Raw genomic sequence first — 13199 nt, 5'->3', positions numbered from 1 at the left:
AGATTTGTGGGCTGAGATTGCGGTGGAGAATTGTGCAGCTGGTGTGTGGTGCTCGAAAGCCATAACCATGCATTTTGCTGAGAGAGAGTGAATTGAACGAAGAAGAAGGGAAAGGAGTCAGTGGATTGTTTTTTCAGTTTTTGTTTGAGGTTTGGGTTTAGGCTTTTGGGTGGGATAGTGAAGGCCCAAGGGAGTGGGCGAAGGTGCGAAGGAGAAGGGAGAGGGCAAAGGGGCGAGGGAGAAGGGAGACGACGAGGGATCAACGGCGGGGGAGAGAACGAGACTAGCAGTTCGCTCGAAATCGAGGGGTCTCGCTAAGAACGTTTAGCAAAGCGTTCAGTCAGGGTGAGTCCCCATTAGTCTCATTAAAACTAGTCCAGTGTGGACAACAAACACCGGATTGGACAAAAAATGTAGTATAGTCCAATGACACCTAAGAAGGTCAAACAAATACACCCTAATAGGACAATTTTCCTTTGTTGACATCCATTGACAAATACGAAAGAGCGCGATCATATAGTAGTTAACTCTACATATTGGTTGCGAAAGTGAATTTAGATTAAATATGGTGGTGTATTCGACTCCAAGTTTGTTATCTTATCTCCAATTCAATTGTTGATTGTCCCCTCAAGATAACAATTTTCTTGATTGATTTGCTAGAACCATCCTGTCAAAGCGCATAGCAATCAATTTTAAATTTCCCGTGTAGTACGGTACATTCAATTCTAACTATCAGTTGTGAATATGAATTTACATTAAACATGGCAGTGTACTCAACGCTGCTAACCACAACTTTGTCGTCTTCTTTCAATTTCAACATCAAAAGCAGATATATGGCTGGAAATTCCTCGTTAGATCAGATTTTCTCTAGCAAAAAGAAACTTTCAAAAGTATGAACAACCAATTGCAAAATAGGAAAGAACTTAATACTGGTTTGGTATTGAGGTACTTCTATAAAAAATGGGTATAAAAAACAGCTGAGCACAAAAAGATATTTGGTAAACACTTAAAAATAATTTATTTTCACAATTTCGGATGAAAAAAAGCTAAAAATGTGAAGCAGCAAAAATGAGCTTATTCTCACAGCACAATCAAACAGTGTTTTTTTTCAAAGTCCAGCAATACCAAACCAGCCCTACACTCTTCTATCTATCAAGTCCCAAAATCATACTAACGTAGTCTTTGCCTACAATTCAAATTCAGTCTAATAAGAAGCCGAAATCTTAAGCTACATTATACTTAAAACGCAACTTAAGTCGTCGTCGAGCATAAAACACACAGCCGAAAAATATTTCAAAAGAAACAACGAATATGATGGTGTTAAATTTTCTACTAGGCCCTTTTACACAAGTGCGAGCCCCTCCCATTCTTCAGAAACGTGCAACCCACACCAAGTGAATCAAAGAATGATGTCTCTTGGAGCTTAAAAACGGAAATTTTCCACTTCAGGTGTCGTCAACTTGCGAGTGAAATACAAAACTCGGGAATGTTGTGGTGATGTCTCTGCCCAAGACACAGAACACATGATGGTCAGTAAGTGTATAACAGCATGTAGTAGACTCTGTTACAATGCGTTCAATTAAATCTTGAATTTAGTACTTGTAAAGATTTAGAAATATATTCAGTTTAATGTTTTTCGTTGGCAATGGTCGGTTACTGGATGTTCGTCAAGGGCGAATCAAAACCAAAGCAGATAGGATGGATATATATTGAGCCCTGTGGCTATAAAAGTACACGAAATTACCAATGCTGATTTAAGATCGTGATGTTTCAAAATCTTTTCCACAAGACTTATCTTGTCGGTGTATGGCAGGAAAAATTTATCTTGTTCTAAGCAGGCATATAAAGTAGGGTAATTTTTAAGAACAATGTCTCGTGGGTCAACTGTAATCAAAATCATATCTGAAACTTACTTGAGGTATTGGAGCGTCATATTTTTAAGAAGCGATGGATGCCGCAAAACAAGGCTTCTCCACTCTTCCTTGTCGATCCTCCCATCATGTTTTGTATCAGCTTCCTCAAAGGTCTGAAACACATAGTTACAGAACAAGAGCAAAAACCAAATCTACTTCAGTAACATACCAGGCACTCCTCCGTGCAACAAATATATCCAGGAAAATCATACCGAAACATCAAATACTAAAGTTGGGTTGAGAAAGCACCTTATCAATTATGCTCTCTATCACATCATCTGAAAGATTCATGCCTGATTCTGCGAGGGTAGCCACAACCATTTGTTTCACCTAGATACAGATATACAAATAAGAATTAGTGAACTGTTTGAAAGAAACAGATAGAAACTCGATAAATAAATTGGGAGATACACAAGAGTTTACTCGGAAAATAAAATTATTACCTCCTGCCTTTCGATGAAACCTTGCTGTTTAAGGTCATATAACTGAAAAGAAACTGGAATTTGAAATTTTGAAAATTAGTATTAAAGGAAACAAAAAATGATACAAGACAGCGTTGAAACATATTAGAATTGAGCGTTAAAAAATTAAATGGCAGCATGAAACAAATTAACTAAAGAAAACGTACACTCAATCTTATCGTCAATTGGGGCATTGGGATGAAAGACAGAGAGAGCTCGAGCAAACTCTTCAAAACCTAGTATTCCATTGTGCTTTGTGTCAAACAAGTCAAAAACCTGCAATAACAAGCAATAATAAGTAACGGCTTATCCAAGCCACTTAAGACTTGGCAAATGCCTTATGATGCACATCTGGTGGACCGTGGAACAGATAATCAAGATGATGAAATTAAAGAAAAGAATATAACAGAATGTGATGAAGATGTAATATCTCACAGAAAAACGTACACGATCAGCAAACAAGCTCTCTTTCTTGTTTGTCTTGAATAATGCCAGTTGAAATTCCTCCTACACCATGGCATAAAAGAACAACTTGAGAAAAAAGAATACAAGAATGCATGGAGTAGAGAAAAGTAAACTTATGTTAATGTGCAGTACCGAAATACAATTCTAACTCAGTGTGAATGTGAAAAGCATTGCCTAATAAACAGAAAGATTATGCGAACCTTGTTAATCAACCCGTCATCAATCACTGCACTGCTGATCTTCTTAAATAGCTCATAAAGTGCCTCTATTTCACTCACGCTGACTGCATTTAATAAGGAACAGTAATTTTCAGTAGAATGAGAATCGATTGTTTAGATCTAGAACTAACATTGTGGGTCGGTAGATCGACGCATTAAATAAAAAATTGCTAATTTCATGGGTGAAATGGCATACACACGGTCTCCCTTGCTAGAATTTCAGGATCTTCTAATCCTCTCGATTGTTTGTACAAGTCAAGATCACAGCACCTCAGCAGGGAAGCACATAAATGCTTGAACCCGTCTATGCACTGCAACATGATATTTTCTGCAGATCAAAACACTCCATACCTGGTTCACATGATAAAAGGAAAACCAAAACATGAGACTACCTTAAGTATTTCTATAGAAGATAGGATTCTAAAGCATGTAAATAACAGAACAAACCTTTTAACCATTTCCTGCTTCTTCTAACTCACGGCCCGAACCCCAAGATCTATTAAATTTGGCGCAGCCAAAGCTGTATCTGATGTAAAGCCAGTGGTAGTAGCTGAACTCAAACAAGTAGAAGATAGATTAAAATCATCTCATTCACAAGTTTTCCGCTGCTACAGCCCAAAAACAAGGGTAAACACACAATTAATAAACAAGGGAATGTATATGATTCGACCAACGAAAACTTTCTAACATCAAGAAGAACAGTCCTCTACACAAATCAAATCCTAATTTAAAATTTATACAATTTTCCATCGTAAAAAGAGCAAAACCTTCATGATATACGCATCCTAGGAGTTCAACTTACACTACCTCACCTCAGCTAAAAACAATCTTCTAATTCCATATACCACAACGTTTTCGGAGTCTTAACATCTAACAGGATTTGAATAGAAACAAACATGCCGAATTTTTCTACCGATTACAACCCACATAATTAAACAAAATTTCATTTTAGACCATGAAATTGAAACACCACTTATGAATCTTTTTTCCTAGCTCACCGAACTCGCACCCAAATTGGCATTTCGATTGTTTTCGAAACACATGACTGAGAAACAATCCGATAATAAAACACATCCGAAAGCGAAGACGAATAAATGTACGAAATTTCGCACTAAATTTCAGCTTAGAAATCACGGAAAGTGACTCCTGAATCCGCAATTCATTTCCACAACCACTCACAAATCGATAAATCAAAATATTCACAGCAATGAACAGAAACATATGTAATTAAGCTCCCTATCCTCGAATCCGAATCCGAGATCCAACGCAACAAACCAAAGCCAATTGAAAGACACAAAATTTAAACAGCAGGAGCTCAGCGATCTGTTTCGCGCCCGAGAAAATCAGAGACAAAATTGAAAACAGATTCGGAGAATTGAAGAACAAGTACAGATTCGATATTTGGAGAATTATATGAAAAAAGTTGGAAACTTTACTTTGAGAGAGAGGGGGGAAGGCGTCACGGTGGCTGAGCAAGCTGTGCGGCGGAGAAGGCGGTGGCTTGCGATCTCCGTGCAACTCGCGGTGGTTGTAGCGAAAGAGGAGTTACGAATGTTAATATGATAGAGAGAAGAAGAGGAGGAAGAAGAGCACGAGTTGGAGTTGTTTAGAAGGTTTTTTATGATGCGGAAATTTATGGAACGACGGCGTTTGATGGCGATCAAATCTTTTCCGTCCAAAATAGGTGTCATCTGTATGTGACTCAATCATTGATTAACACGTACTTATAAACTTAACTTTTTATTTTATTTTATTGTAATAAATTTAATACGTGTCAAACAATAATTGTAATCATAAAGTGACCGCATATATTTTGAGCGCAGAAGATTTGATTTCGTTTTGGGATTTGGATCCTCTCTGAGGCAATTGGTCGAGATCCTCCTGATCAGTGTTCGTGGACCGTTGAATTTTTATCCAACAGCTACAATTATTATAACTTTGAGAGGACCTTATGTTTGTAGTCGTTGGATAAAAATCCAACAGTCCACGAACACTAATCGGAGGATTCGACCAGTTGCTTCGGAGAGGATCCAAATCCTTCGTTTTGATAGGTGGATGGGCAGATTGCCATCTGCGGCTAGTGAATCATTAGGGGTACTTTGTTTGCTGTTTATTTTTTGTTTCTTTTTTTTTTCATTTTTATTTGTTTGTGGAAAAAGGAATGTTTGTTTTGGATTGGGGGCAATCATGCATTTTAACTTTCTAAAAAAAGTCTTCAAAACAATTATTTGTAGCAAAATTGCCACAACACCTATTAGTTTAATCACTATCATCATTACTTTTAATTAAGACCGTTAAATTTAAAAGAATCCAAGAGCTAATAAGGATTGTAAAATTATTTGTCAAAAGTTTGTCCATTGATCCTAAACACCAATATGCAAGGAGTCTCATTCTCCAAGGATATTTGTGACTCTTAGAGCGTTTCTAAAGGAGATGTTAAATTTTAAACAAAAAATTTAAATTTAAAGCTTATGTGACACTTTGATCAATTTTTAAATTTTGTTATGTCAAATTTAAATTGTTATTTATTACATTTTTTTTACTTTTTAAAATTGTAATATGCATTTTTTTTATAACAAAAACTACCAAGAAATATATTTGAAGTTGTTGTCAATCCATATCATGCCATAGGAATTACCATTTCGGTTGGAGTATACTAATGCTGTATTTTTTTTACTATTATTGTTGATGTGGATTTTTTAACTCCTCTTTAAAGATGCTCTTAGTTGTATTTGTTTTATATAAGATGCTTTTAGATTTTTATGATTTTCTTAATATATTTATCTTGAGATTTTTATAAATTTTATGATAATTGTGTTGTCGTGACTCATGCTAGTTAATATATTGAGTTTGACAACAAAATCAAGTGTTTTGAGTGAAACAATAGCGTTAGTAAGTTAAATGTTAGATTAGCCACCGAAGGGGTTCGAACTCACGCCATCATATAAGGTTAAATGTTAGATTAGCCACTGACGAGGTTCGAACTCACGCCATCATACAAGGGCACAACACCTTTCTGCCACTGTGGTAAATGGCCACTTGCAACAAAATCAAGTGTTCATTCCTTATTACTCCTTTTTAAAACTTAAATATTCAAAAAAGTAAAAAAATACTTTGACGAAATAATTTGAAAAAAAAAAAAGTACCAAAAAGATGTTAAAACAAATCAAAACAAAGTGCAAGATGTGGTACTTAGGTGGTTAAGAACACCACTTAAGTACCAAGATCCTTGGCTGCCTAGACCTCATACATTTAAGGTGAGGTCGAAACATGTGGATATGCCGGTGATGGTAGATGCTTTGATTGATTCGGACCGGGGGGGTGTGGAAGGAGGATCTTATACGGAGGGTCTTTGAGGAGGATGAAGGTAATATCATTCTTGGGTTACCTGTAAGTTTAATGGGGTGCCCGGATAGAATTATATGGCACTATTCAACTAATGGTACCTATACGGTTCGAACGGGTTATGGTATTGCCGTGGATATGGGGGAAAATGGGGAGCTTGGAAGGAAAGGGATGGGGGGAGGGAGTAGGGGGGATGTGGGTGACTGGAGCTGGAGGGATATATGGAGATTAGAGGTTCCAAATGAATTGAAATTCTTTATATGGCGAAGTTGTAACCATTCCTTGGCGGTGCGATGTAACCTTCTTAAACGCCGAATGCAAGTGGATAGTAAGTGTGCTATGTGTGGAGAAGCGGAGGAGATGGAGCATCACTTGTTCTTCCAATGTGCGTTTAGTCGTGTGCTATGGTATTCTTGTTCCTTGCAGCTGGATGTGGCACCTGTGGAAGGCAGGGATTTCTGCGAGTATTGGCAGATGATCTGTGCTTGGTTCCGTGACAATGACCAAAAGGAGGAATTGATGCAGGAGTGTGTGTTTATCATGTGGCGCATATGGAAGAGCAGGAATGAAATGGTGTTTAAGGGAATTTTGGTTAATCCCATGGAGATAGTGAATTTGGTGAGGTGTCACCTCTTGGAGTTTAGGGCTGGGCAATGCAGTAAGCGGAGTGTGGATGGAGGTGCTACGGAGGGGAGTGTTGACAGCTTTGCAGGGCAACGGGTTCGATGGAAGAGGCCTTATTTTGGGGTGATGAAGATCAATTGTAATGGTGCATGGTGTGGGAAAACATGCAGGGGTGGTTATGGGTGGGTTTTGTGGGATTTTGCTGGTTTGTTGCAAGCTGCTGGTGGGGAAGGGGGCTATTCTTCAACTCGGCAGCAATGGCAGAAGCTGCTGCTGCTATCCGAGCTGCTCTGTGGGTCTGCTGCGAGCTAGGTTGTGCGGATGTGGAACTCGAATCTGACTCTCAGGTACTTATTCGAATGCTTACGGGAGAGTACGTGATCGATGCTACTTTGGAATGCGTTATTCATGATATATGACTTTTGGTATCTCAATTTGGAAGGGTGAGGTTTGGTTTTGTTAAGCGGTGCGTGTAAGTTGTGAGTGTCAAAGAACATGTGCTTATTGTTTCTTGACATACAGTAACTTGGTCAATCCGAGTTAATGGTTGAGAAAATTATGGAGCCTTATTTGGTTAGGTTTAGGAGTCCTTATTTAGTGCAATTAATTATGAAAACCTTATTTAGTTGACAAAGAGTTCGTTACCATTTAGGACTATAATGAAATCCTAATGGATATGGAATATCCCTTTAATCAGTTAATAGGCCGGATTAAAGGGATGAGCGTCTATATATTAGGAGGTCCCTGCACTCACAGCATCATCCTATTCTAGTGCAAAACCCTATTTTGTGCACAAGGAATCTCGGCTGCTAGAGTGTAGAAGTTCCTCCTTGAAACCCTAGCAGTCATGGCTTCTTCTTCTTCCTCCACTTTGGAAGATAAGTTTATTTCCCTTTTAATTGTTTGATTGGTTTATTGTAGTTATATTTGTTTTATCTGTGATTCTAGTAACTTGTTGATTTTCAGATTACATCTTAAATGTGGTATCAGAGCCTCTCAACTCGCCTAGAATTCAGAATTTCGATCATGGTTGGTTTTGAATATATTGATACAAATATGCTAGGGAATTTGCAAAGCTTGGGGGTTCGGATTATTGGTAATCTGTTTGAACAAATTCTTAACAAATTAAAGGCATAATTATTTGTTGTTTTGTTTAAATGTCTTTTACTTGTGGATCCTGAGGCTTCCGCTTAATCTTAGAATATTTTTGTAATTGCTTTTCTAACTACAGTTTTGCGGCATGAATCACAAAGATTCATGGCAAAATTTATATTGTGAATGACTGTTGACCAACATGTTCAATTAACTTTATGATTTAGATGCCAAGTTACATCATACGACATATTTATACATAAGATGTATGGTGGGTGAAAGATACATTATTCCAAAGATTTTGTAGTTTTTAGTATTTCTTTTCTATCACATGATATCTCCGATGGAGTAAATTTGTTTGGTTGAAGGATCAGAGAGCTCTAGTATGCTGCCATGGTTCATTACCCATGCACTAGGGTTTATGCATCGAGCTTGAACCCCATTATGAAAAGCTTGCTGCCAAGTCTTGCATAATGAATTATTTGCCATGCTTTATTATGGGTTGAGCTTTACGAGATTTGCATATCTTGCTTTATTTTGATTGGTAGTGTTAGTGTTGGGTTTCCTAGGGCTCGCCCAAAACCCTAGTGAGCATATCCCGTTCAAAGGTGAGAATAAATTTTGACCCAATGGAAGTAAAATTAGTAAGTTTGCTCATATTTTTTGTTGTTGTCTAAAGCAACCTTTTGAAATTCTTTTGAGTTGATGGATTGAATTAACCTTATGGATACTGACTTCGTGGGTGAGCCATTGTATAGGATTTTCATGATTTAAAATTCTGAATTTGGATACCATGACACTAACATGTTTTATGCAGGCACACGTGTTCATTCATAGCTTAGATGAATGTGTGAACTCATTCTGCAGGAATTAGAAAGGTTTGAGATCCCTTTAAATTCTCAAATCTTGCGTCGTAAGGAGCTTGATCTATATACACATATTAATGCCGTGGCCATTTTGGTGTCACTTTTAAATTGTTTTCTATCTTAAAAGGAGATTTTGATATATCACAATGGACATGCTAAATGTTGTTTTAAAAGAAAAATGAAATTTTAGTAAAGTTATGAAAACAAGACTAGCTATGTTCATGCAGTTTAGCATACCTTGCAATTTGTTCTATTTTAGTCTCTGATTTTGATAGATTTTTCATAACTCCAAATTTTATGAAATTTGATCATGTCATAATATCAAATGGATTGTAGACGTTGGTATTTTTTTCACGTTTCTAGACAAGAAATGGATTTATGGTAAATTTTTAAGTTTGATACCATATTGCTGGAATTCTGCAGACTTCCGCAGAATAGTTTGCTTGTGATATTATTTTGACATATCTATGTGACTCATAAATTCATGAAATTTTAGTATGATATACATTGAGATATTTATTTCAAATCTGGAAATTTTGAAGAGCATTGGTTTGAAAAAGAATTATTGGTGAATTTTTAATCTCGGGACTGTCCTGCAGAATGTATGCGGTTTCTGCAGCAAATTCCATTTCGATTTTATTTTAACCCACTTTTAAAATCTAAAAAATCATGGAATTTTGGGTAACAATAAATTTACATGTCTACTTTATTTCTGAAAATTTTCATACACATTGGAGGAAGATTGAAGTTTTGGTGAATTATTTAGACTCGGGTATGTTTTGCAGAATTTCTGTTGTTTCAGCAGCACAACTTATTTCAAATTTGTTTTTAGTACACTTGTAAAATCTCAAAAATTATGAAATTTTGGGAAATAACAGATTTGTATGTTTACTTTATGTCTGAAAATTCTGATCCAAATCAGTTGAACAATGAATATTTGGTGAATTTGTAATCTCAGGTATGTACTGAACATTTTCTGCTGTTTCGGCAGCACCTCTCTTTTCGAATTCATTTTTGGCTCACTTATAAGATTTTAAAAAATCATGAAATTTTGCAAAATAGTAGTCATATATGTCTAGTTCATACCTAAAAATTTTCATGACAATCTAAAGAGAATTGAGTGTTTGGTGAATTTGCAAACTAAAATAGTACTGCTGAATTTTTTGGTACTTCAAAACTAGTTTTGTTATGTGATATTGTTTCACTGATTTGTGCACATCTATTGGCTCCACAATATTTTTGTGTTTTAGCTATGCAAACCTAATATAATTAGTTTCTGTCCAAAGATGATTATGGAATTATATGCTTTTGATACAATCAGAAAACGTTCCGTTAAAGTTTTCTATTTCTGTCAAATGTTAGATGAACAAAACGGACCAAATGATTTTGTATAGTTTTTCAGTCACAATAGTCACTTCCCTACAGATATCTGGAATAAAGATGTTGAGCTCACAAATTTTATGTTTTAGATCCCATGACTAATGTCTTGCTAATGAGAGTATTGGAAAGGTATCTGTTTCATTTTGTAGACATTTACAAAGTTTTTTTTTACTCTCTTAATCAGTGGGAGTAATAATAATTTATATAATTTTGTCTCTTTTAATCAGTGGGAGTAAGAGATTACCTTTTGTGTTTAAAATTTGAAGTGTTAGTGGCTGATATTTTAAGAGTTTTTGTTTAAGTTTTGTTCATAAGTTTAATAAGAGGTCCTAATTTTGTAAATAGTATGTTATATTTTACTTGTCCTCTTATCATATTATAAATTGACAGAAAATATGAGCCATGCTTGCATGAGGCTCAGTTCAGGAGTTGATCTTTTGCTTATCAACTTGAATTTAACGAATGATGTCAAGCAACATTGTGCTCGTAATTTGATATTCGTGGTAATAGAGTAAACATGTAGAAGCAATTACATGTTATTTTCTATAATCCAATATTTAAACTACTAGTGACAAGTTGTTAAAGGTATAGTTGCAAATTTTGTGGGACTCAGTGATCACCTACCACTTAGCCAAATAAGGATCATGTTCTTGGACACTCAAGTGGGAGAATGTAAGTTGTGAGTGTCAAAGAACATGTGCTTACTGTTTCTTGACATACAGTAACTTGGTCAATCCGAGTTAATGGTTGAGAAAATTATGGAGCCTTATTTGGTTAGGTTTAAGAGTCCTTATTTAGTGCAATTAATTATGAAAACCTTATTTAGTTGACAAAGAGTTCGTTACCATTTAGGACAATAATGAAATCCTAATGGATATGGAATATCCCTTTAATCAGTTAATAGGCCGGATTAAAGGGATGAGCGTCTATATATTAGGAGGTCCCTGCACTCACAGCATCATCCTATTCTAGTGCAAAACCTTATTTTGTGCACAAGGAATCTCGGCTGCTAGAGTGTAGAAGTTCCTCCTTGAAACCCTAGCAGTCATGGCTTCTTCTTCTTCCTCCACTTTGGAAGATAAGTTTATTTCCCTTTTAATTGTTTGATTGGTTTATTGTAGTTATATTTGTTTTATCTGTGATTCTAGTAACTTGTTGATTTTCAGATTACATCTTACAGTGCGGAAATGCTGCTGCGCATGCCGTGGCCTCAGCTAAGAACATCATTACTCCTCAAGTCCCACAGGGCATTAGGGAGGAATTGGACAAAGCAAATGCCTTTTTGTTCGCCTCACATAGAGGTGCTTTTTGTTGGGATGCAATTGGTCTGGAGTTTTTATTTAATATTCTTGCTCAAGATGTAAACGTTTCTTATAATCTAATAAAGTCTACCTTAGACAAAAAAAGAAAAAAAAACAGTGGTTAAGAACACTTAGGGCCGATTTAGTACTCTACTCAAAAGTTTTCAATATTTTTAAAAATATTTCCGAAGACCATGCAACTCCTTCTTGGAGCCGAAAGAGGGAGATCGAGACCGGAAGGGATAGGGGAGATAGCGGAATGAAGGAGAGAGAGAGAGAGAGAGAGAGAGAGAGAGAGAGAGAAGAAAAGAAGATCTATAGAGAGAGAGAGGAGAAGGGTGGGTTACAGTTTTGAATTCAGTTTTTTAAAATAATACTACAAACCAGAATTAAGGCTTGGGACTCAAAAATTGTTTTTGAGTTTAAAAAAATAATAAATTTAAGTTGAAAACCAAACAGGAGCTCCTAGTTTCTAAGATGTGCAGTTTAGAGGATCAATAAAATTAAGGAAGTTTTAACATAATACTCTCGGTACTATTCATTTTTAATGAAAAATCACACTTTTATCTTTCTTGACTACTATTCAATACACCTTTATTTGTTATTTTTCATTAAAATTAATTTCTTTTTAAACTTTTCGTTAGTTTTCCTTAAAATTAAAGAATTATTGCGCATCATATTTTCGTTTTTTTAGTGTGCATATTCAGAGAAATGGATATGACTGTAGCCATGGAAAGAAGAAATCAGCAATTGACTGACCAGGATTTACTTACATATCATTGTCCTGCAACAATGGTACATAGCTCTCCCTACGTCTTCTCTTCCTTCATTTCTTTGTGTGTTGTTTTCCAGCTTTACTTTATACATATATGGCTCCATAATTATCTGGTGAGGTGTTCGTAGCGGTAGCAGTGATAAGAGATCACCATCATGCGGGTGTGATTTGCATTGCCATGCATGCCTCAAGTTTAATCGCGAGGGCTGTGGAGAATAATTTGACTTTAAATTTTAGAATCAACTTGAAAAATTACCCGCGCGCTAATGCGCGTTTTGAAACCATACTGCAGGACATGCATAAATAATTTTGACAGAAAGACATACAAATTGTTGATGATGGCCTTGAGCTTTCTTAGACTTGTAAGTTTGTGTTGTGGAGCTTGGACGTGCATTGGTCTCGCAATTTGGGTTGGAAGAAAAAAGAAAGAGTGTTTCTTTTCTACAACTAATGCTAGAGTCTAAAGGAAAATAAAAGGCTTATTTTTAGCGACTCTTTCTAGAATTTGATTTTAATCTTACTTTTACTTTGTAGCTCAAAAGTTATCACTTTACTCTCTGAAACTCAAAATTCGTTTCATTTTAACTTGTGGAGTCTCTTTTCTCCCTGAAACGTAAAAGTTTCTCCTATAACAGATGTGAGATCCACCACCCAATAAGATTATACCACATGTGCCAATGTATTTGATTATAAATCTTTGCTATGCATTAACATTCAACAATAAGAAAATATTGTTAAAAAGAAGAAGGGTAAATTACA

The 13199-nt window shown here is 35.9% G+C and overlaps 1 protein-coding gene across 2 annotated transcripts; it reads right to left on the bottom strand.

Moving 5' to 3' along the window:
• Window positions 1–1055: 1055 nt before the first annotated feature.
• LOC126616398 (calcineurin B-like protein 3) lies at window positions 1056–4671 on the bottom strand. Of its 2 annotated transcripts, none has more exons than XM_050284453.1 (10): window positions 4494–4671; window positions 3505–3607; window positions 3254–3408; window positions 3040–3122; window positions 2810–2881; window positions 2542–2650; window positions 2357–2409; window positions 2163–2243; window positions 1914–2026; window positions 1056–1503 (listed from the first exon to the last, which is right to left on the bottom strand). In XM_050284453.1, the coding sequence occupies exons 3-10, from the start codon at window positions 3375–3377 to the stop codon at window positions 1446–1448; spliced, it is 693 nt and encodes a 230-aa protein (XP_050140410.1). In that variant the 5' UTR covers window positions 3378–3408; window positions 3505–3607; window positions 4494–4671; the 3' UTR covers window positions 1056–1445. The 2 variants fall into 2 exon arrangements, with proteins under 2 accessions (XP_050140410.1, XP_050140411.1); XM_050284454.1 differs by having other exon boundaries at window positions 2822–2881; window positions 4494–4669.
• Window positions 4672–13199: the final 8528 nt, after the last annotated feature.

This window comes from Malus sylvestris, chromosome 3 (genome assembly GCF_916048215.2).
Source record: "Malus sylvestris chromosome 3, drMalSylv7.2, whole genome shotgun sequence".
NCBI classification, from domain to species: Eukaryota; Viridiplantae; Streptophyta; class Magnoliopsida; order Rosales; family Rosaceae; genus Malus; species Malus sylvestris.
Note: the sequence above shows the minus strand (reverse complement) of the source record. Positions and strands in the feature narration are given on the sequence as shown.